The sequence below is a fragment of the Erpetoichthys calabaricus genome, chromosome 13, assembly GCF_900747795.2.
Source record: "Erpetoichthys calabaricus chromosome 13, fErpCal1.3, whole genome shotgun sequence".
NCBI classification, from domain to species: Eukaryota; Metazoa; Chordata; class Cladistia; order Polypteriformes; family Polypteridae; genus Erpetoichthys; species Erpetoichthys calabaricus.
This window is the reverse complement of record NC_041406.2, coordinates 39,500,941-39,526,198: the sequence shown is the minus strand read 5'-3', so window position 1 is coordinate 39,526,198 and position 25,258 is coordinate 39,500,941. Positions and strand designations below refer to the sequence as shown.

General features: G+C 39.3%; 1 protein-coding gene across 1 annotated transcript in view; it reads right to left on the bottom strand.

The window, feature by feature from the left end:
• Positions 1 to 25,258, bottom strand: part of nek10 (NIMA-related kinase 10) — a 149,882-nt gene that overhangs the window by 90,857 nt on the left and 33,767 nt on the right. Inside the window, 10 exon segments of the mRNA XM_051936095.1 lie at positions 398 to 500; positions 3,360 to 3,481; positions 3,582 to 3,627; positions 7,626 to 7,763; positions 10,280 to 10,408; positions 10,498 to 10,600; positions 10,699 to 10,763; positions 13,486 to 13,563; positions 15,000 to 15,061; positions 20,281 to 20,420. Of these exon segments, the coding sequence (XP_051792055.1) occupies positions 398 to 500; positions 3,360 to 3,481; positions 3,582 to 3,627; positions 7,626 to 7,763; positions 10,280 to 10,408; positions 10,498 to 10,600; positions 10,699 to 10,763; positions 13,486 to 13,563; positions 15,000 to 15,061; positions 20,281 to 20,420 (986 nt within the window).

The window sequence follows — 25,258 nt, the reverse complement described above, 5'->3', positions numbered from 1 at the left end:
AGTTTTGTTGCAGAAGGAATGGGAATCGAGAAAAGTGGCGTGGGGGTGTATGGGAGGCCTCAGGCAGCATGGAGAAGGGTTTGGAAGAGCAGGAATAGGAATCAAGAAATGCCGTGTCAGCTGCGTGTGGGCGGGACCGGTTTTGAAGAGGAGGCAGGATGAACCAGAAGAGAAATATATATAAGAGATGCAGTAGAAATAATGGAACAATCAGATCTACACTTTATGTTTATTTGGTTAAAATTGTGTAAAAAATAGATAGATAGATAGATAGATAGATAGATAGATAGATAGATAGATAGATAGATAGATAGATAGATAGATAGATAGATAGATAGATAGATAGATAGATAGATTTTTACAGGTAAAGTTGTTTTAGCCGAGTTGTTCTACTTACTTATCGTGACTTTATCCCTCTCTCCCAGCATGATGTTGTTTGGCGTGAGGTCTCGGTGTACAATTCGTTTCTCTTTGTGCAAATATCGCAGTGCTAAACAAATCTGAAAATACCAATAACAACACAGAGTATGTGTAGAGACTGTAATGAACATGGTTAATTCATTTCAGTTGTACCATATGAGATCTTAATAACTGGTGTATATTGCAGTGCCAAATGACAATTTCACCAGATACACAGGAGCAATTTTAAAAATGCCGTGAATGTTGATTCATTTACATTAATCTAAATCTTTCTTATTCTTACCAAGCATGTTGATGACTAATAATGAAAATAAATAATTATATTAAAATATTTATCTAGTTTCCACAATTGTTACATAACTAAATTCAGTGAGCTTTGTAGATAGTCCATTACAAGCATTAAAATACAGAAAGAATGTATTGTAACCAGTCATCAGTCAGTCAGTCATCATTCAACCCGCTATATCCTAACACAGGGTCACGGGGGTCTGCTGGAGCCAATCCCAGCCAACACAGGGCACAAGGCAGGAACAAATCCCGGGCAGGGCGCCAGCCCATCGCAGGACACACACACACACACACACACACACACACACACCAGGGACAATTTAGGATCACCAATCCACCTAACATGCATGTCTTTGGACTGTGGGAGGAAACCCACGCAAACACAGGGAGAACATGCAAACTCCACACAAGGAGGACCTATTGTAACCATATAAAGAAAATATTAGCTTTACATTAGAAGGTGACATGCATGTATATAATATACATTTACAACTAATTTGGATTTTGGGTGCTGCAGAGCAAAGATGGCATCTGTGATAACAGAATATGTGCCCGGATGGTGGTATTCAACCCAAAAGTTATTGTGTTAATAGTAGATTGCTGAACTGTTACTCATAATATCATCCATGGATCCTGGAGAATCACGCTAAGGAGGCAGCACTTGTTATGGATTAACAGGCAATCATTTTATGCCATCAGATCACAGATAATGCAGCTGTCAGCAGTGCACAAACATTGGATTTAAGACCATTTCAAATCTACACTTTCAATCCTATTATGTGCATGAGCCCTACACAGAACTTACGAAGAGGAAGAGGCTTTGGAAGCACAGTCTCACAAAAATACTATAAACATACATGTTAAAAATTTCAGTAGATGTTGTCCTAAGTTTAACACCAAGTTCAATCTTGGTTTCATCAGACCAGAGAGTTTTGCTTCTCACTGTCTATAAGTGCAAACTGTAACGGACTGTCATGTGTCGTCTGGCCACTCTGCCATAAAGGCCAGCTTAGTGGAGTGTTGCACTGGTGATAGATCTTCTGGGAGTTTCTCCACACAAGTTCTCTAAAATTCAGAAAAGGTGACTATCACCTTTTTTACCAAGAACATTTTCTCCCCATTACTCATTTTGGCCTGGCAGCCAGCCCTGCATAAACTTTGTGGGCATCTTTGACCCCATGGTTTGATTTTTGCTCTGATACACAATGTCAGCTGTGAGACCTTCTGTAGACTGGTTTGTGCCTTTCCTAATCTTGTCCAATCACTTGGTGGACCCTAAACAAGGTATAGAAACATCTCAATAATGATCAACAGAATGTGATGCACCTGAGTCATATTTCAAGTATTAAAGATTCTGAAGACTTGTGCCAGTGTGATATTTCAATTTTTTATTTTTAAATAAAAAAAAAACCCCATAAAATCCTGCTTTTGATTTGTAATTTTGGGGTACTGAATGTTGTTTAATTAGGAGAAAAATTAAATGATTTTAGTATAAGGCTGCAGCGTAACAAAATGTGTAAAAAGTGAAGGGGTCTGAATATTTTTGAAGACACTGTAAATAGTTACTTTCCTGGCATGAAATGAATTTTAAAAATTTTAATTTCTGAATGATGTTAATCACCAACCAAACATTTAAATTAAAAATATAAAACTTAACAAGCTCAACTGGATACTAAAATACATACATAACATTAGCACAATACTGAGTCTGCATTTTTTTTTTTTGAAAACCAATTCGAATAAAAGACTTTACAGTCCTTTAATAGAGAAGTACTCCATAACATTCACTTTGCTGTAATAATAAACTGTGGTGATAGACGACAAACATGGGTGGTTGACCCGGCTGCGAAGGAGTATGGTTCCTTGCACTATGCCACCATAAGAAACAGGGTGAAGATCATCCTATCTTGCCCAGAAGACAGGTAGAAGATGCCAATACTAGAATGGGTACAGTGGCGTCCTGGCTGGTTTGGACTCAGCAACAATACCTGGCCGGCAGGACAGACTATGGGCTCCCCCGAGACAATAAGAGACAACTTCCTTGGGTGATGTTACCACTACAGATACCTGCCAGGCACTCTGGACATTGTAGTTCCCTAGAATAGCCCTGTCGGGTTCCGTGTGGGTCACCAGGGGGTGCTGCTGGGATTCCTTAACCATGCTTTATGGGGCTTCCGTTAGACCCTGAAGTGCTTCCATTGGGCCATGCCTTAGCACCAGAAGTACTCTTGGGTCTGGAATAGAAGAAGCTACTCAACCTCATCTAGGTGAGTCAGAGTTGGGGAGGAAAAGAGGACAAAGTTCGCCTGGGAGATGGAGAGGAGGAGAAGGGAATAAGACAGCATGGTAGGATTTGTGTTAATTACACATCTGGAGCTTCTGTTGTTTATCTAAACGGGACTTGTGCCTGGGGGGATGTGTCTGGGGTTTGGTGATGTCTGGCACCCCCTACTGTCCACACTGTATAACTCAAGTGAATTGTTCATAATTTTACATTACACTTTCTAGTTAAATGTATTCAGGGATTTCACTACTTACCTTTGTAGACTGTGTGGCCTGCTGACAAAGATGAGTATCATAAAGCCATAACTTCATTGAATGTCAAATCCCCTTCTGGTCACTCGGGAAGCCTGACCTGGTCATTAACTCACCTGTATAAATATGCTCCATATCCGCTCCTCTGTAAACTGCTGCTGTTTTTCCTTTAGAGAATTAAAGTTTTCTCCGAGGGGAGTCCCTTCTATCAATTCCATAACAATAAACAGACGGTCATCTGTGCAATGAAGTAAGTGTAGAAAGTAATTTACTACTGGATGTATCTGCAACTGGCATATGTGTAATTTTTCTTTACAACACAAATTAAATACACTTACTTTCTAAGAATGTCTTGTAATACCGCACAATATTTGGGTGGTTTAGCTACAAGAAAAAACACTAATTAGTTTATAATGTACTTGAGGAAGAGGTTTTCTTAGGATAAATTAGACATTTCTTCAAAGTTTTGCCTATTTGGACCAAAACAATTACATATAATCAAAATATCTGAGCACACATTAATATAACAATTAATGAATTAAAAAAACATTCCATTCAAGATGGGTTGACATTATTTACAAAATAGTCACCTAGTCTAAACCAGTCTTGCTATACAATTATTGCACATTATAATTATTGTAGAGTAAGGCAGGCTTCTCGGGTATGTAACAGCTTCAGGTGCTCACGTTTGACTCTGATTTGGTGAATTTCTGAACTTCAGTTCAATGCATTTCAGTCTCGATATGTTCAAATAGGATACAAGAACAGTCATATTAGACAGATTTATATGGAGCTGCAGAGATCATAACAGTCTTTAAAAGGCAAAACAAACGATAGTTATTGTTGTAACGCCTAATCAAAAGAGGCAAACCTTTCAGAAGATCTTTATTCATAAAATAATCAAAAACTGTTAAAGCGTTGTGGGTTGCCAGCTGCATGTGTAATCTTTCTGTCTTATACATTTGATGTAGCCAAGGTGGTCTGTGCTCACTCTTTACTTATGTGTTGTTCATGTGAAGAGAGCAAGCCAACCGAACTTAAGGAGGAATTTTAAAAGTTTATATTTGACCTTTGCACCTTTTGTATCAAGTTTTAAATTGTGGGAGAAGCAGCATTCTCCATCAGTATAAATCAAGTCCTTCCCTGGCCAGGATGCCTCACACAGCCTTTAGTCAAACAGCAGTAAAATTTTAAGAACTCGGCTTCGTATCTTGAGCACCTTGCAAAGAATGTAACAGACTGGGAAGCAGAGCAGGACCATAAAGTATGACCATGAGTAAGAGCAAAATATATAAGATAATTAGAGACATTGAAAACTGGAAAAAGATACGTGTCCAAATCTGACAGTTAACCTAACCTTAACCTAACCTTAATACATAGTGTGGAGATCAGCCTGGACATAGACAGACACTGAGATACAAGTCCCAAAACACACACGTTTATTCCTTTTTCAGCACACAGTGCACAAACCAGTAACAATAAGCTAAGTCCTTTTCCTTCTTTTCTTCTTTTCTTCTCTCCTTCTGCCGCCTCCACTCCTCTCCCGCAAACTCTGTCCTCTACCTCCCGAGTCCAGCTCCTCAAATGGAGTCAGGTGGTCCCTTTTATGTTGCACCTAGATGTGCTCCAGGTGCACCCTGATGATTTTCCTGCAGGAATTCCTGGTGTGGCGGAAGTGCTGCAGTCCAGGGTTTAATAAATGTTCAGGCGCCCCCTGGAGGTGGTCATGGACACCACAGGGTTGAGCTTCCAAGCTCTGTTCCTGTGGCCCTGACGCCAACCAGGGTGGCTGCCCTCTTATGTCCCAAGGGAGATATTATTTCTCTCCCGGTCCTTCCCTTCTCCAGGCGTCCCGGCTAGGTAAGGGTCCCAGCCATCCATTACAATAGTTAAGGCTTAGGAGTTGTTTAAAGATCTTCTTTAAATTAAATTCATGAAGACATGTTGTATAAATGGGGCGGCATGGTGGCGCTGTGGTTAGCACCGCTGCCTTGCAGTTAGGAGACCCGGGTTCACTTCCCGGGTCCACCCTGCATGGAGTTTGCACGTTCTCCCCGTGTCTGCATGGGTTTCCTCTGGGTACTCCGGTTTCCTCCCACAGTCCAAAGACGTGCAGGTTAGGTGCTTTGGCGATTCTAAATTTTCCCTAGTGTGTGTGTGTGCCCTGTGGTGGGCTGGCGCCCTACGTGGGGTTTGTTTCCTGCCCTGTGCCCTGTATTGGCTGCGATTGGCTCCAGCAGACCCCCGTGACCCTGTAGTTAGGATATAGCGGGTTGGATAATGGTTGGATGGATGTTGTATAAATGTACATTTTGCGAGAGAATTTAATTTTTAAGATTTATTTTTGCAGTAATGTAAAGACCCTCTTGTCTTTCTCCGCAATACTCAGCATAGCCCCCAGTCACACCTTTCATCGGCCATTTACACATCACTGTGCCTCCTGCCTGCTCTCCTACTATTTACATACCCTTCACTCAGTGGTCACCTCATGCTCATTTCAGGTAACATGATTCATGACTTTAGAAAAATTTGGCACTCCATACTTCAGTGAGTCAGTTCCAGTCTCAAATATTTTCCTGCTTTGTTTGTTTCCTCTCTTTGGTTTTGTACATTTGCACAAGTTGTTCTCTACTTTGTTCATAGTAAGGCTTCATTCACAGATTTGGGCTTTGAATTTCTTGATGGCTTTTTGACTAAGTGTTACCTGTCTCTTAATTTCTGCTGTTGTCTATATGATTACTGTTGTTAGTTCATTCAAGACATGTCTCTTCATCTCTCAGCTGCCTGACTCCTGACATTCTCAGCAAGGCCAGCAGTGAACTGCAGTATAATCTGACCTGCCCCAAGCAACTCTCACTAGCATGTTGCCAATCCTAAAAACATGCTCGAGATATACTGTACATGGAACAACTGTAATTAAAGGACAGTTCACTGTTTCAGATTTAGCTTAAGTGGGGTCATTTCATCTTGAATATGTTGTCTATAATATTTGCCTCTTTTATACACTCAAGAGATGCTCCCGTCGGCAAACAGATCCTCGGTAGTCAGTACAAGTAATTGATAATGGTAGTGAATCTGGCTACTGCTTATGCCTACCAGTACAAACAGCGGCATTGGGTGTTTAAGCAAATCTCCATCACACTTCACACACACACACACACGTTACAAAATATAAAAAAAAAAGTGTTATTTGTCTCTTTGATGAAAAGAACAGATGAACAGAACAACAGAAAATATGGTTGGACAGACATCAGAATGTAACTGATGTGTCATTGAAATGCGTAACGAAACCAAATTTTCTGTACACTTCATTGTCCTACTGCCTGCAGTCTCTAAAGTTCCAACATCAAAAAAGCTTGCGTAGCACTTAACAGGTGCTCAAAACTTTCCTTAACTTTAAGCCAATTTCCACACTAAGTTCGTGTTTTATGAATCCCGACTTTTGTGTAAGAAATGGTGTACACCTGTTTCCGAACATAAGTAAGTTTTATACATTAGGCCGCAGGTCAGAAATTGAACGCTGGTCCCTTCTTCAAATTAAGCTCACTACCAGCTGTAAGCCTAGCTTTATTTATTTATTTTAAATTAAATAGTTGCAAATATAGTATGGGAAATACACACATTAAGGCAAAACATAACAATGATAATAATTTTATTTTTATATATAATACACTAGCGTGGCTGTCTGTTTATTTGTCCAGGATTTTAAATCACCTGTAGCTCGCAAACTATTTGACCTATTGACCAGAAATTTGGTACACATTTACTACGTGGGGCTGCACGGTGGCGCAGTGGTAGCGCTGCTGCCTCGCAGTTAGGAGACCCAGGGTCACTTCCCGGGTCCTCCCTGCGTGGAGCTTGCATGTTCTCCCCATGTCTGCGTGGGTTTCCTCCGGGTACTCTGGTTTCATCCCACAGTCCAAAGACATGCTGGTTAGGTGGATTGGCGATTCTAAATTGACCCTAGTGTGTGCTTGGTGTGTGGGTGTGTGTGTGTGTGTGTGTGTGTGTACTGCGGTGGGTTGGCACCCTGCCCGGGATTGGTTCCTGCCTTGTGCCCTGTGTTGGCTGGGATTGGCTCCAGCAGACCCCCGTGACCCTGTGTTTGGATTCAACACATGGCGCAAGGCAGGGAACCAATCCCAGGCAGGGCGCCAACCCACCGCATACATATTTACAGTTAATCATTTTTATTGATATACAACTTACACATATAAAATGATAATATAAAAAGAAACATTTTAACAAAATGATGAAGTTAGCACTGTGTAAATTGTTATATACAGTACTGGTTATATTCTGGCTGTTCAAATTTTTCCACTTTTTTAAAAAGGGATCTTACATTGAGTATTCTTTAAAAATAAGTGAATCCAAAAAGGTACCTGTTCTTTGATAATAGTCAGTTCAGAAACAATCTTCTCCACGCTGCTGTCTCTGTCCTTTTTGTCTTTTCCAAAAGCGGGATTATGCAGATTAACTTCTTTCAGGGCAAATAAATTCTGTCCACCTTGTTTTCGTACCTGTTTCAAAATGACATTATCACACATCCTGACAGATCCAAAAAGACATGCAGTATGTTAAGAGCAAATGACATGCTTTGATAAAAAAATTCAGAGAAGATGAAAGTTTTTAAGGTTTCACAGAGCATTTTGTTTTGGTATTCGATCGGTCAGCATATTAATATGCACATTCATACACAAACATTTTGTAAACCAGAGGATGTGGCCACAGTGTGTACCTCTAATAGGCTCTGTGGCTTCCTCTGATGAGCTCACGTCTACACTACACATCACCTACTACACGGCAAAATGTCTCTTAATGAGAGGTGATAGAAGGCACTGTATTTACATAACAGCTTATGTGTTGTTTTCAAAAGAACTGGAGCAAAACTTTCCATTGGGCCAACGATGCATCTTCATGTCATTTTTCTCAAACTAAATATAACACAATCCCATGCCTGACATTTTGTCTTAGCCACCTATAAATGTAAAGCAGATGACATAATAATAGACAACAGAGTCTAAATATTGATATGTGAAAGGGTGTTATTGATTTATTTATTTGATTCTTTAATCGATCCATTAATTTTCCAATGAAATTAATCTAAATATACACTTGCAAAGGTTCAAAACTATCCAGGGGCTAAGGATCTGTGCTGGTATCTGGAAGGTTACTGGCTCGAATCCCCATTACTGCTAAAAGAGGTCCTAGTCTGCTGGGCCCTTCAGCAAGGCCCTTAACCTGCAATTGCTCTAGGGGTGCTGTACAATGGCTGACCCTGCACTCTGAACCCAAGGGGCATGCGAAAACAAACAAATTCCTAATATAAGAACTTGTATAAGGCAAAATAAAGAACAAAAATAAGAAGCATCTGGTGCAAGGCAAAAACAGACCCCAGATGAAGCAATACTCCATTTCTCTTGAGTTCCTTTAATTACTGTTTCAGTCCATGAATTCATTCTCGGGTGTTTATGAATTAACACTGCCCACCAGTCATGATCCCATGACCACTAGGCACAAATAAAGTTCTATCTATCAACCTCCCTACCTATCTACAGGATGCCAAAAAAGGAGCTGATATACAATTATTTTTAAAAATGTAATAAAAAAAACTAAAATATCACATTGACATGAGCATTAAGGCCCTTTGCTGTGACAATTGCCATTTGTCTCAGGTGCACTCTATTGATCATCACTGAGACGTTTCTACACCTTGTTTAGAGTCCACCTGTGGTCAATTCAATTGAATGGTCCTCATTATCAAAGGCACACACCCGTCTACAGAAGGTCCCAAAGCTGGCAATGTGCAATAAGAAGAAAAACCAAGCCATAAGGTTGAACGAGTTGCTTGCAGAGCCTATAGACAGGGTTGTGTCAAGGCACAGACCTGGAGAAGGCTACAAAATCTCCTCCAGCTTTGAAGATTCCCATGAGCACAGTTTCCTTCATAATTCTTAAACTGAAGAAGTTTGGAAAAACCTATGACCCATCTATTAGCTGGCCACCAAGTCAAACTGAACATTCATAGGAGAATGACCATGGTAAGAGAAGTGACCAGGAACTCGATGGTCATTCTGGCTGAGAACCTGTGTGGAAATGGGAAAAACTTCTAGAAGGACAACCATCACTGCAACATTGCACTAATCAGGGCTTTATGGGTGAGCAGTCACACAAAAAACCTTTCTGAGTAAAAGACACATGGAAGACCACTTGAGAGTCTACAATAATGGCACCTAGGGACTCTCAGCCTGTGAAAAACAAAATTCTCAGACTGTTGGGAGCATCATACTGTGAGGTATTTCTTTCGAGGCAGGGCCTGGGAGACTAGGCAGGGTTGAGGAGAATTTTTAATGGAGCAGAGTATACTGGTATCCTTAATGAAAACCTGTTGTTTAATAGCACTTCTGGATCTCATACTGAGCCAAAGGTTCACGTTCCAACAGGACAATGAGCCTAAGCACAAGGCAAAGACAACGCAGAAATGGCTTAAGGGCAACTCTGGGAATGTCCTTGAGTCCAGCACCCAGACTTGAACCCAACTGAACAACTCATCCAATGTGATAAAGCTTGAGAGGACCTACAGAGAAGAATGGCAGAAAATTCTCAAATCCAGGTGTGTGCAGCCTTTTGCGCCAGACCCAAGAAGACTCCAGGCTGGAATCACTGCCAAAGGGGCTTCAACTAGGAACTGAGTAACGAGTCTCAATACTTGTGTCAAGGTGATATTTCAGTTTTTTATTTTTAATGCATTGACAAAAACTTCTAAAATCCTGTTTCAGTTTTGTAATTCTGGATTATTGAATGTTGCTTGATGTAGCAAAAAAATAAATTTACAAGATTTTGGCAGAAGGCTACAACATAGCAAAATGTGAAAAAAGTGAAGGGGTCTCAGTACTTTCTGAATCCACTGTATATCCATTCATCCATTCAACCAAACACCCATTTCCTTATCCCATTTTTATTGCTATGTTTTCTTTTCTGTATCAGTTGGTGGCAGATATGGAATCCAAAATGATGTGGCCTGAAAACAGGATACCTTATGAACGCTGCCAAAGGCTCCACTTCCAAGGTGGTCTAGAATTGCATAACCATTTATTATTTTTGTAGGAGTTTTATTCTGGTTGACAGCTTCAATGTTTTCTTTTATTTGATATAATTCATCATCCTTCAAAAAAAAGCACAAGAAACTAACATTTCACATTTTATATTAATATAAAAAATTTATAAATAATCATCAAATAAGCATCAACTTACTGAAAGACTGTGAAATGCAGCCACTAGTTTCTCATAGGCCGCGATATCCCGCACATAATGCCCAATATCAATGAACATCTCAAACATTTCTGTAGAAAAGAGTCTAAAATTACAAAGAATTTTAGTAAATCAAATTGTAAAATGTTCATTAGGAGCACAGTAGTAGCATGCATCATAAGATTAAATTGGCAAAGGTGATACCTTTTGAACAGATGTCGGTTTCTTTCCATACTAAAGAGGAAACGTAAAGCTCTGAATGCATAGCACTACAAAATAGAACAGAAATAACTTCCATCTGTAGAAGCACTTTCTAAAATTGAACAGTTGAAGGCAAACATTTCATAATTTTGATACTATGAGTAGAAAAATGAAAATGAGCAGAATCACTGCAGAAAGGTAAAGAGCTTCACTCAAATGTCATAGGAATGACAAATGCTATCATGATTAAATCATCAGCTGCTCCTGCCTGCAGAAAGACAGCGGCATAATCTACAAAGAATGCCAAAGGAAGCTTTGTGATCTTTCTGCACAAAGACTGCAGAAGTGTTTTCTTAAACAAATGCTGGTCTTTTGATAGATGTTTTCTTATCCTTGTTAATTATTCAGTTGCCTCTGGTCACACATTAAAGCTAAAACACTGAGCAGCATTAGGACTGTGCAATCTCTCTGTCTCTCATATACATACGTGTGTGTGCATTTATATATAAATATTCATATGTACATTATATATATATATATATATATATATATATATATATATATATATATATATATATATATATATATATATATACATATAGTATAAATATGTATATATTTATACTGTGTATAAATTATATATATAATTAATATATGGGGGTTGGTGACAGGATTGGCACTCTAGCTACCGTAAAAAAAAAAGTCACATGCTGAGGTGTCTAGTATTTGTATACAACAGTATCAACACCATGAAAAAGCACTTACTCCTTCCTAATATCCTCTGCTTTTGCATATTTTACACAAAAATGTCCTCAGAGCTTTAATCAAAAGGCCATATTAGACAAAGGGAACCTGACTGAACACACAATACAGTTTTTATCATATTTGTTTCCAAGAAACAATGTTATCCAATACCCTGACCTCCCATGTGAAAAAGGAACTGCCCCCATGTTTTCAATACTTGGTTACGATGTTTTTAACAGCACTAATCACAACTAAACACTCCCTATGATTTAAAATCTGTCTTTCAATACCTTGTTGAAGAAGTTTAGCCCACCCTTCCTTGTAGAACTGTTTTAATTCAGACCCGCTGTCATAGCATCTCAATTACATTCAGGTCAGCCACACCAAAATTTTAGTCTTGGCTCTTCTATTGTATTATTTTATGTTTTAAGTTTTTGGTTATTGTCCTGCTGCATAAACCAATTGCACTTTAGCTTCAGGTCATGGACAGATTATCAAAATATTCTTAAAGAAAATGTCCAGTTAAGTCGAGGAATTTCAACTATAACTGCAAGTCTTCCTCATCCTCAGGAAGCCAAATATCCTCACGTTTAATTGTATGTATGATGTTCTTACTAACCAATGCCGTATTAGCTTTACATCAGACACAGTGGCACCTGTGTTGTCCACAGAGTGCTATTTTCAATATGTCTGTCCGTAAAACAGTATTCTAAAAGTTCTGGGGATCAACCAGGTGTTTCTTTACGAAGTGAGACAAGCACTGATGTTACTTTTAGATAGCAGAGGTTTCTGCCATCCATCTCTTTCTCATCGTGGAATCATTAACACTGACCTTAGGTGAAGCTAGAGAGGCCTGCATTTCTTTGGATGTTCTTCTGGGTTCATTTGTGACTTCTTGATTGAGTCATCACTGTGAACTTGGAGTAATTATGGCAGTTCAAGCTTTCCTAGGAAGACTCACCATTGTTCCTAATGTTCTCCATTTGGTGATAATGATTCTCACTGTGGTGCAATTGTGTCCCAAAGCTTTATAAATGGCTTTGTAACCCTTTCCCAGTTGTTAGGTTTCAACATTTTTTTCCTCATCTTTCCTGGGATCTTCTTTGATCCAGGCATAGTGTCTGTCAAAAACCCTTGTGGTGACTACATCACTGTTATGGTAAAGGTCAATATATGATGAGGTGTGGACTCAAGAGGGCTGACTGCAGTCAGGTTTGGCTGTGTTCAGTCGGCTGAGTCTATTTATCAGTTGACTTTGGTCAGTTGTTTGAGAGAGTAACTAAGGGAGCAATCATCTTTTCACACTGGAAATGCACGTCTTGGATAACTTTACATTACTTAAATATATCAAGTAGCAGTTTACTATTGTTACAGGTTTATTATGGTTCCGCTCATCTAATATTGTCTAAAGATCTGTCTCCCTGGGAGAGACAGGGATGTATAACATACTACATACCTACATATGTGTGTGTCTATTTTGTGATAGATAGATAGATAGATAGATAGATAGATAGATAGATAGATAGATAGATAGATAGATAGATAGATAGATAGATAGATAGATAGATAGATAGATAGATAGATAGATAGATAGATAGATAGATAGATAGATAGATAGATAGATAGATAGATAGATAGATAGATAGATAGATAGATAGATAGAATTTTATTTGTCCGCAGAGGGAAATTTATATAGACACATATATACATACACAGACATTTTTTAAATCTCTAATGTGTCATATAACAACTGTACAACAGACCAAATTGTTAAATGTGTAAGTATTCTCATTTATTAGATCCACACCATGTTTTAAAGATTCTGCAGGCAACCTGAAGCAAACCACTGGATTATCTATGGCTATATTTTTAACTAGATACTGCCAAGTTAAAAAGTTTAATGATCTAATGTGTCTGCCAAGAAAATGAATGCCTGCTTAGTGTGTAGGTTCTTTCACCTACGGTGAAAGCAGGAAGGTTTGAGTCACTTTCCACTTTAATGTGCTTTTTTTTGGATAGGAAATAGTGGGATTATGAATTCATTACCTGCAGTAATTCTTCTTTTGGCAGAGATTTTTGCTTGTGAGGCAGAATTAATTTTCCTATTATATAAATCCCATTTTCCTGCAACATAAATATTAAAACATTTTGTGCATCCAGTTAATCAAACAAGTATCATTCACTTAATAAATAAAGCTTTTCCAAAAACCACATATTTGTGAACTGCCTTACAAAGCTTACAAGTAAACAATTCAAAGTACTATACAAAGTACAATAACTGCTCAAATACGTGCACTGGGGAGAGCCTACAAAAGTTATAAACAACAATCTTTTATTAGAAGATAAAATAAACACTGGAATAGCAAGATCAATAGAATGTTAGCAGATGACCTGGGCAGACAACTGCACAAAATAAAAGCGGCAAAACTAGATCAGCACTCAGTGACAGCTGCTTGATGGACTGTGGGACAGTGAGAGTCACGGGGTAAGAAGATCTTGGGAGTCAGACTGTGTGATACTAGGCAAGCAAAAACAAATTATAGTCTCTAGATCTCTGGGCTTTATAGCTTTGTAAGTGACCAGCAGAAACCTATGGTGTCATCACACAACCTCTGTTTAAGATAATTTGGTGGCATCTGCAGTGTCCAAGATTTGAATAAACCTTAAATCCTTTGTGGTTATGCATTTTAATTGCTTTGGTTAGGTCAATCTTGTTAGCCTGGTTTTGACCATTTGTTTTTATCATTTTGATCTTTACATTTCTGAATTTGATGTTTTGAATTAGAAGTTTTGTTTTTTCTTAAACTGTCCATTTTTTGGACATTTTTTTTAGAATGATTAGCCTGCTCCTGGTCAATCCCGTATTAATTTCAGATCAGTGAACACAATGAACTCAAAATTTTCACATCGGAATGTGAAATGGTACCTTTTTGAGTGCTACCTTCACCATCTTAAAGAAAGTCGAATAAGCAAAATACTTTAGAGGTGCACCCATGCAAACAGAAAAGTTTTTTTCTTCCCTCTCTGTCTCACAAAGTCACATTGAGGCAATTCTACTACCCACCAGTACAAATACCAAATGCGCAGCATACAGAGAGGGACATGTGAATATGCCCACATCAACTAAGCACCTATGGAAGAGACTCTAGAATTAGAAAGAAATCGTGTAACTCAGACATCTTGTTTAACAACCAGTGGTGTGTGGGTTCAACAATATCTAGCCAAAACTCTTCCTTACTGTGTCTAAATCTGCCTGTTACATGGCTGATACCACGTCTGACCCCTCACTTAATCTAATGGGCTGTTAGCCTATTTGGCAGCTTCACAAATATTTTTTGGTCAGAGAGCAAGTAGGTTGTAAAGGACTCCATTACATCAATCAAGTGACAATGAACACACCCGCAGTTACAGAACAATGCCCCCAGTTTTGACTATAAAGATCAGTCCTAAAATTGTTGTTCTTTCAGGATTAATTCCCATAATTCAAACTATTAGAGAAGTGGAGTTTTTAATTATTTTATTGCTCATCCCTTTAGATTATTAGCTATTAGCAGATTTACCTGAACAACCTGATGTGCATTTGTGTCATTAAGCACCAGCTCTGTCAACGCAGCACAGCAAGCTAAAAAAGAGAATGAGAAGCACAATTAATTATAAAAAAGATAAGCTGCTCAATTCACCAGTCTTCATTTTAAATATTATCTTTCAAAAGTGAACATCATCTGAATGAGCTTTACAAATACAGAAGTACAGAATATAATGCAACATTCTCAAACATGGTTAATCCAATTCATGGTCATGATGACCCAAACCTATCCTGGCAGCACTGGGCCCAAAGCAGACTCATCAATTGTGAAGATGTTAAAAAAAACAAAAACAAAACAGGAGTGTGTGGTGGAAAATTCACTCCTACATGGGGAAAATGTGCAGACTCCTCACAGGAAATAATCAAACATGGGATTCAAATCCAGGATGTAGGATTTCTGAAGAGGCAGTGCCTTCCGTAGTGCTACCATACTATCCAGCTAGAGAATATTTTTATTTTTTCTTACAAATAGAGTACAGAAAGGCAGAACCTGTATTTTAAAATCCATTGTTCTTGCTGTGACTGTGTGCTTAAGTAGGCTTTGAATCACTTTTCCAGTTTATCCATTTTTTAGATTTCCATATACAGTATTTTCCTTCCTTCTCAAGTGCTATCCCACATTTGGTCCTCCACTGCTTTGACCCTCAAACTGGGTCATTAACCTAGCTGTCTTTTATTGTACAAATAATTAGCGACTGAACATCTGTGTGTAGAGTTTAAAGCATAACCGGGGGACTGACAGTTCCCAATGGATATAGTATGTTATTAAAATAGGTCTCAAATAAACAGTATTTTTTCCTAATTTTTTTAAGGCCACACTTAATGTAAATATGTTAATAATCAACAAATTAGGTGCACAGTGACACAGTGGTAGTATGGAGTCTGTAGGCCTCATTCCGGGGTTCTCCCTGAATGAAGACTTCACGTGTGGATCCACGTGAGTTTCCCCTCAGTCCAAAGACATGTTGGTTATGTGAACTGGTGATACTACATCGTCCCCCAATGTGTGTGTGTGTGTGTTTGTGTGTGAGTGTTCACCATGTGATTGGCTGGTACCCTGACCAAGGGTTGTTCCGGCCTGTACCTGTTGCTCCAACTGAGCCCTACCAAAGAATCCTATAATCCATCCTGTCCAAATATAGAATTACTCAGTACAGCTTCAATTACAGATTAGTTTACTGTTTAAAATTTGCTTAGGAGGTTATTCCAATTTGTAAATTTTGTATTCAGTATTTTCCTCTTTTACATGTCTGATAGCTGCTCCAGCAGGCAAAACAGATCCTCAGTAGGCAGCACAAGCAACTGACGCAGTACTGCGCACATACCTGGCACTTGTACCTGCCTGTACAAACGGCAAAGTGGTAGTCTGAGCAAATCTTCATCAAACGTCACATCTATCACAGTGACGAAATATTAAAATCAAAAATGTGATAGGTGTCACTTTAATGAAGAAAATAAATAACAGGAAATACTCCAACTTTCACATCTGTTTACTAAGCTGCCCCTGACAGTTATGCTATGCCCTAACTTGTTAAAATAATAAAGTACTTGTGACCGCAAGGGGGCACCAGAGAGTCCCAAACCACAGACACAGCAATACACTCCCAATTAATAGAATAAAGGATATTTATTCCACCAAGCATCTTTACAGACCTCCTTCCAACAATGTGCCACAAGTATACAATACATGAGCAATAAACCAACAGTTCTTCCTCCTTCTCCACCTCCAATGAGTGTTGCCTGCTGCCTCCCAACTCTGACTCCCTGATGTGACTTCTTTTATATTGGACCTAGGAATGCTTCTGGTATCACTCCATGTCTTCCAGGAAGCACTTCTGGGTCATAAAGAAAGTAAGGAGGTCTTTACCTGACAGTGCCCTCTAACGAGACCCTGGTTGTTTAAAGCACTATTTCCCATTCCATAGTATGCATTATTCGGTTCTTGAAAACTACCTCAAATTGGTTTAAGTAGAATAATTATCAGAACCCAGCTGACTATTAAGATTCCAAAATCAAGCTAACTACCTAATGACATGTGAACATCTACAAGAGTCTTAGAAAACAAGCACCAGTGTTTAGATGGCTTCCTACTAGCTCTGCTAGGCCCTTAATGTAATGATGTTTTGTGCACTGGAAGGGTCAGCATTGATGTCTTTTTGTTTTTCGTTAGTTTTGGTTTTCTCTTGGTTTAAATTTTGTCCTGTTTTACCACTCTGTTTTCACTCCCTTACCCCAGTTCTGGTCATTAAAGCCTCTACAATACAATACAATACAATTTATTTTTGTATAGCCCAAAATCACACAAGAAGTGCCACAATGGGCTTTAACAGGCCCTGCCTTTTGAAAGCCCCCCAGCCTTGACTCTCTAAGAAGACAAGGAAAAACTCCCAAAAAAACCTTGTAGGGAAGAAATAGAAGAAACCTTGGGAAAGGCAGTTCAAAGAGAGACCCCTTTCCAGGTAGGTTGGGTGTGTAGTGGGTGTCAAAAAGTAGGGGATTACAATACAATACACAGAACAGAACACAAGTAATCTTCAATACAATATAATAGTGCAATAGAAATACTACAAGTACAGAGCAGAATTCAACAGTAGATGACATCACATAATATGATTTGGATTTGTTCAGAGTGTAATGATCTATGTTTGTTTTAAATTATTTACTTATCTCTTGGAGCTCTGGTTATAACCATAAACTATGTACAGTGCATCTGGAAAGTATTTTCCACATTTTATTATGTTACAGCCTTATTCCAAAATGGATTAAATTCATTTTTTTCCTCAGAATTCTACACACAACACCCCATAATGACAATGTGAAAAAAGTTTACTTGAGATTTTTGCAAATTTATTAAAAATAAAAAAATTGAGAAAGCACATGTACATAAGTATTCACAGCTTTTGCCATGAAGCTCGAAACTGAGCTCAGGTGCATCCTGTTTCCTCTGATCATCCTTGAGATGTTTCTGCAGCTTAATTGGAGTCCACCTGTGGTAAATTCAGTTGATTGGACATGATTTGGAAAGGCACACACCTGTCTATATAAGGTCCCACAGTTGACAGTTCATGTCAGAGCACAAACCAAGCATGAAGTCAAAGGAATTGTCTGTAGACCTCCGAGACAGGATTGTCTCGAGGCACAAATCTGTGGAAGTTACAGAAACATTTCTGCTGCTTTGAAGGTCCCAATGAGCACAGTGGCCTCCATCATCCGTAAGTGGAAGAAGTTCAAAACCACCAGGACTCTTCCTAGAGCTGGCCGGCCATCTAAACTGAGCGATCGGGGGAGAAGGGCCTTAGTCAGGGAGGTGACCAAGAACCCGATGGTCACTCTGTCAGAGCTCCAGTGGTCATCTGTGGAGAGAGGAGAACTTTCCAGAAGGACAACCATCTCTGCAGCAATCCACCAATCAGGCCTGTATGGTAGAGTGGCCAGATGGAAGGATAGGTGTGCCAAGCTTGTGGCATCATATTCAAAAAGACTTGAGGCTGTAATTGCTGCCAAAGGTGCATCAACAAAGTATTGAGCAAAGGCTGTGAATACTTATGTACATGTGATTTCTCAGTTTTTTTATTTTTAATAAATTTGCAAAAACCTCAAGTAAACTTTTTTCACGTTGTCATTATGGGGTGTTTTGTGTAGAATTCTGAGGAAAAAAATGAATTTAATCCATTTTGGAATAAGGCTGTAACATAACAAAATAAGGAAAAAGTGATGCACTGTGAATACTTTCCGGATGCACTGTATATATATATACTGTATATAGAGAGAGAGAGACATACGTTTTGAGGTCATCAACTCAATTACGGCCTTAATTAGTTACAGTTTTCTAATGGTTTTATATTTTTTGTGTTATTTTCTTTTGTTTTTTTTATTTTCTTGGGCGGTGCCATTTTGAGCATTATTTGTTATGACGCTGCTATGCAATGACCTTTGGAGGTGTGCGCTGTTGATGTTTTCACCCCAGCTGCATATTTGTGAAAAATAAAAGGAAATCTCTTATTGTGACTGTCAATACTCATCATCAGTGTTACCGATCCCTTTTGTGGCATTAACTATTTTTCTGGCTTTCTGACATTTCCCCTCATGGTAACCTCCATTATCCCAACTTTGCCTTTGTTTTGTCAGGCATAACATTCAGGTGTTACCTTGACTGAACAGCAGTTACCTAGGAGTCCTATTTAAGATGCCTGCTGCCACAACTATGTTTTGGTGGCATTTGCTCACTTTATATCTCCATGCTTTTTTGCTCCCTTTTGTCCTCATTTATTCTATCAGGTTTCTACTCTTCTGATTTTTTTTAGAATTCTTTGTTTTCTATTGGAATTTTGACTTTAGCTTTAAATTTAGGTTAATGATTTTGGATTTGTAGACTGGCTTTGTGTTTTGTTTAATTGCCCTTTTGTTATTTATCTTTTGAAATATTTATCTTTTTTCACTTCTTTGGAACTTTGCTTTGTAGTTTGGGTATCTTTTGAATAACATTCAATTTGGTTTTCATGCATGGATGTGTGTGTGCATGAACAGGAGAGAGTGAGAGACAGATTTGATGTGATTGAAGTGGTTACTGGAGTACAAAATAAACACTTTTGCAAAGACACAATGAAACAAGTGTGTTTTTATTCCAGAAAATAAATGAACAAAAAAACAAAAACATTGTTCAAGTGACAACAAGATACAAAGCAGAAATGATTCACCTGCGTTTGTGTGTCTGCTTTTATCCCTTCAACGCTAACTTTTACAACTACCATAAATTTACACAAGCTGTTACAGACTCAAATCAAATGTATATTTTTATAGTAATAGTAATAGCAGCTCATTACTCAAAGCGCTAAATGCAGGGAGGACTTGGCATTCGGACCAAGAACATCTTCACTGCAAAGCAGCAGCTCAACCTCTGCACCACCTGAGTGGATCTGTGAGACAGGCGTGTCTTCACTGTGAAACATGGAAACACACACATGAATTCAAACGTCTACCTATATAACTCCCTACAACTCATTGCCAGATAAAAACATTCATACAGACTTGAGAAGTGAGAATTTAGCTGTGTGGTGACTTCAGCTGGCTGAATGGAGGATAGGTGAGTGCGTTCTGCATTCTACCAATTGATACATTTGCAAAACAAAAGCGCTTATCACAGGGCAATTGGCGTGATGATAGGGAGTTGTGAGGAAAATTAAGGTGGTCCAGGACAACAAAAAAATTGACAACTTCAGGGATTCTAGTGTTAAAAGTAATGGGTATCTACTCACCTGCTTGAAGTGACACAGTATTTTCCTGTATTTCTTGAGGAGTTAATTCTGCTGATATATGCTGCTGTTGAATTCTTCCAGCAGCATTTGCACTAGACAAACTGCTGATGGAAGATCGATCAGACACAAAATCTCGATCACTGAAAGTGAAAAAAAAGAAAAGCGTATAAATATACATACACTCATGCTCTGACTTACGGCACCAATTGGGCTCAACTGTTTGGCTGTATGTCAAATTGGCTGCATGTCGGTCACAAAACTGTACAGGCCACTGCAACTTGGGCGCTTTGGGTCTGGTTGGCATCACCGGTACACATACTGTAACTGTCAGTATGGAGTACCATAAATTGATTTTCGTGTAAGGCAGTGTTTCTCAACTACTGGGTCAGATTGTGGGAAGCCACCAGTGAATCTCAGTTTGCCATCGTTGGTTTGTGAGTGGGTTACGATTGGGTCGTGGTGGGTCGCCTAAGTGATTGAAAGCAATGTTTGTTATGCTTCCCTGTTTCTAAGTGGTCCCCTGATCACGCTCATTTCACCATGGGGGCAGTTTGGAATATTTGCTAGTGGGACATCAATGGATTTAAAAAGCAAAAGTAGGTCACCGGACCATAAAGATTGAGGGAAACTGGTGTAAGGGAAGGTGATGTAGGCCGAATGCATAAAAATTACCCACGTGGAGCAGTGCCAATCAAAGCAAACCCTAAAGGCCCCTCCAAGATTCAGAAAACATATGGAACCCTCTGAAATAATGAAAATAATTATACAAGATTTATTACTGCATCTGGTCTTGGTAATTTCTAGAAAATTATCACCTTTTTGTTTTCCTATGGCCCTTGGCCATAAATCAAATGGCCTCAACTTCATCACCCGTAAACTGGCGCATGACTGAATGGTAGAATAAGTAAATAAAACATGTTTATCTTTATATGATTAAAATTAATAGTGCAAAGTTTATATAAAAAAAATCAATTGTGTATCATTGTTTGCTTATACTTGTATGTGCACTAAACAAGGCTATTCAAAATTACCACAATTAATAAAATAATAACTGACCTCCAGGTATGTACTGGTGCAAAGTTATGTGCTTTTAATGTTTTGTTGATGATTTTGTTAATTCCAAGTTATTGTTTTTCATGTATTTAACTTATTTCTATTGATTTATTATATTGTAACAATTCTGCTGTGTCTACAATTATGTTGTGTCTCTTTAAATGTTCTGCTGTTCCTTGTAGGTGAAACCCCAGGAGGTGGGACCACTCTGACATCACTGCTCTTGAGCCCTCACTCAGGAACAGGAGATCATTTATTTTCTGCGAAGTGCTGGAAGTATTGCTTTCTGTGTGCATTTACTGGTTTTGTTATTTTCTTGCTTCTGATTAAGGATTCTGATTTTTGGCTTTCATATTGGGACTTGTTTGCTTAGGATTGCCTTTTTTAGGTAACGTCTTGTGCCTCTTTTTGCTATATTGAGCTTCTCCTTGTATTTTTCACCTTTATAAAAATATATCCTTGAATTACAAAATTCCTGTTTGCCTGGTGGAGTTCAATTGAGGCTCTTCTGGACAGACCAGTGAAGATCTTTGCCCTGTTTAGATTTTAGTGTTTTGATTTCAGCTTTCACCCTTTGTTATTCAGCCAGAGTTTTCTCTTTTATTTATATACTGTATGTTGTCATTTTTATTGCCTTTTCTGTTTATTTTGAATTATTCTTTCATGTGTTTTTGTTTCTATGCAACTTTTGTTAACATTGTTATGTTTATTATTTTATATTTATGCATCGTATATTTATGTTTGCCTATGTTAGGGGTCCTCAATCACAGTCCTAGAGGGCCGCAGAGGCTGCTGGTTTTTGTTTCAACCCGGTTGCTTAATTAGAAAGCAATTCTTGCCAATAATTTAATGTCATGGCTTGTTAGTGCTTTAATTCTGCTATGTCAGGTCATTCTCATATCCTAGATTTTCTTCCCCTTTCTAAGGATGAATAATAAGTCCTTCACTTTTTTCTCTTCACTTTCCTTCCAAGTATTTAATTAAACCCAATAGTGCACGATAAATACACACAGGTGTAAGTGGTAACAAGCTAAATGGAGAAATGCTGGTCTATTTTGTCATTTGCATGTTACTGCTAATTAGGAGCAATTAAAAACCAAGACTACAGCTGTTTAAGACTAAAATAATTGGGCACCTGGATCCTGGTTCGAGATACTCGGAGGAAACACTGGCATCAGCCTAGGTGGAGAGGACCATTCCAAATTCATCTATCCACACCACATGCCGTGAAAGTTGAAGGACTGCCTGCCTGGATCCACGCATCGCATTGCAAGAAATGGCTATCTTAAAAATACTTTTTTCTGTTGACTGGATTAATTACCTTTATTATAACCAACAACGTTTCCTTAACTTCACCAAAGACGCTATTGAAGGCATACATGAACAGCTTGACCGTACTTCTCTGATGACTTGGCAAAATCGTCTAGCCTTGGACATGTTACTTGCGGAAAAGGGAGGCGTCTGTGCTATGTTTGGCGATGCTTGTTGTACATATATTCCTAATAATACCGCGCCAGATGGATCAATAACTCGTGCATTGGCAGGTCTCACTGCTCTCTCTAATGAACTTGCCACTAATTCTGGCATTACAAATCCCTGGGATCAGTGGTTTGCATCCTCCTTCGGATCCTGGGGACAATGGATAAGATCTGTTTTTATTTCTTTGGTTGTGGCATTTTGCCTCCTCCTCCTGGTTGGTTGTTGTATTATCCCTTTGTTTCGCTACATAATATCTAAGTACTTTACCGCCTCTATGGAAAGGGCATATATGCTACATGAGGAGCACATGTCTCGTATAGCTTCTTCCATTTTCTCCTCCCCATCCCCTTTTCCCCCCCTTCCCCTTCATCAACCATTTCAATTTAATTCTACTGCCCACATCATTTTGTTCAAAAAGGGAGGAGTGTAAAAACATAAAATGATGTAATTGAACAAAATGTATGTGTGTAAGTACAGAAAATAGGACAGAATGATCAAACTTGTTTGTGTTTTGCATACGTGACAAAAAGCATATATACTTTCTGTAAGTTTTCTTTCAATGATGTGTGTGACAAGAAAATATACCTTTAGGGTAAAGACTTTACCAATTGGAATAATACAAAATGAGTCAGGACGCTATTTTTATTGCTTACGTGGTCAACGATCAGGAGACTAGAAAAGCTATAAAAGAACAAGGATATCTGCGCTCGAGGCAGATGAAGTGCGGTGTCCTAGGACTGTATTTCTCTGTCATTTTACCCTTGCCTGGTATGTATCAATAAAAGGTTTTTACTAATTTTAATTTTCTTCTCTGTCTTCAGTCACAAAAAGTGTCCACAGTTTTTTGATCCTGCAGGGATCTCATAATGAGAACATTGAGGAAGTTGTTGACTGCACTATTGACTACATCAACTTCTGTATGGACATTGTAGTTCCAGTAAGAACTGTACGCTGCTATGCTAACAACAAGCCATGGATTACAAGTGACATCAAGGGCCTTTTGAACCAGAAGAAAAGGGCTTTTAAAGACGGTGATCAGCATGAGCTTAAGCGTGTGCAGAAGGAACTCCGAGTCCAGCTCAGGGCGGCGAAGGAGCAGTACAGGAGAAAGCTGGAGCAGAAGTTGCAGAATAACAGCATGAAGGAAGTGTGGGATGGGATGAACATCATCACTGGCTGCAGCTCGAAGCGGGGTACCACCATCGAGAGAGACATGAAGAGAGCAAACCAAATGAACAACTTCTTTAACAGGTTTGCCCACCCTAACCCACTCTCACTCTCACCTCAGAGTACTGCACCCTCCACACATCGTTCTGCTGATACCAGCATAGGAAAGACATCCCCACCCATAATTACAACAGCGCAAGTGAGCAGAGAGCTGAGGAGACTTCGTGCCAGCAAAGCAGCGGGTCCAGATGGAGTATCGCCACGACTGCTGAAGGTCTGTGCATCGGAGCTGGGGGGCCCTCTACAGCGCATCTTCAACCTGAGCCTGGAACAGTGGAGAGTCCCGAGGCTTTGGAAAACATCTTGTATCACCCCAGTCCCAAAGGTATCACGTCCTAGTGAGCTGAATGACTTTCGGCCTGTTGCTCTGACATCACATGTGATGAAGACCATGGAGAGGCTGCTGCTTCACCACCTTAGGCCACAGGTTCAACACGCCCTTGACCCTCTGCAGTTTGCATATCAGGAGAAGGTGGGAGCAGAGGATGCCATCATCTATATGCTACACTGATCCCTCTCTCACTTGGACAGAGGTAGTGGTGCTGTAAGAATTATGTTTCTAGACTTCTCTAGCGTCTTCAACACAATCCAACCTCTGCTCCTTAGGGACAAGCTGACAGAGATGGGATTAGATTCATACCTAGTGGCATGGATCGTGGACTATCTTAAAGACAGACCTCAGTATGTGCGTCTTGGGAACTGCGCGTCTGATATTGTGGTCAGCAACACAGGAGCGCCACAGGGGACTGTATTTTCTCCGGTCCTGTTCAGCCTATATACATCGGACTTCCAATACAACTCGGAGTCCTGCCATGTGCAAAAGTTCGCTGATGACACTGCTATCGTGGGCTGCATCAGGAATGGGCTGGAGGAGGAGTATAGGGACCTAATCAATGACTTTGTTAAATGGTGCGACTCAAACCACCTACACCTGAACACCAGCAAAACCAAAGAGCTGGTGGTGGATTTTAGGAGGCCCAGACCCCTCATAGACCCAGTGATCATCAAAGGTGACTGTGTGCAGACCTATAAATATCTGGGAGTGCAGCTGGATGATAAATTAGACTGGACTGCCAATACTGATGCGCTGTGCAAGAAAGGACAGAGCCGGTTATACTACCTTAGAAGGCTGGCGTCCTTCAACATCTGCAATAAGATGCTGCAGATGTTCTATCAGACAGTTGTGGCAAGCACCCTCTTCTACGCGGTGGTGTGCTGG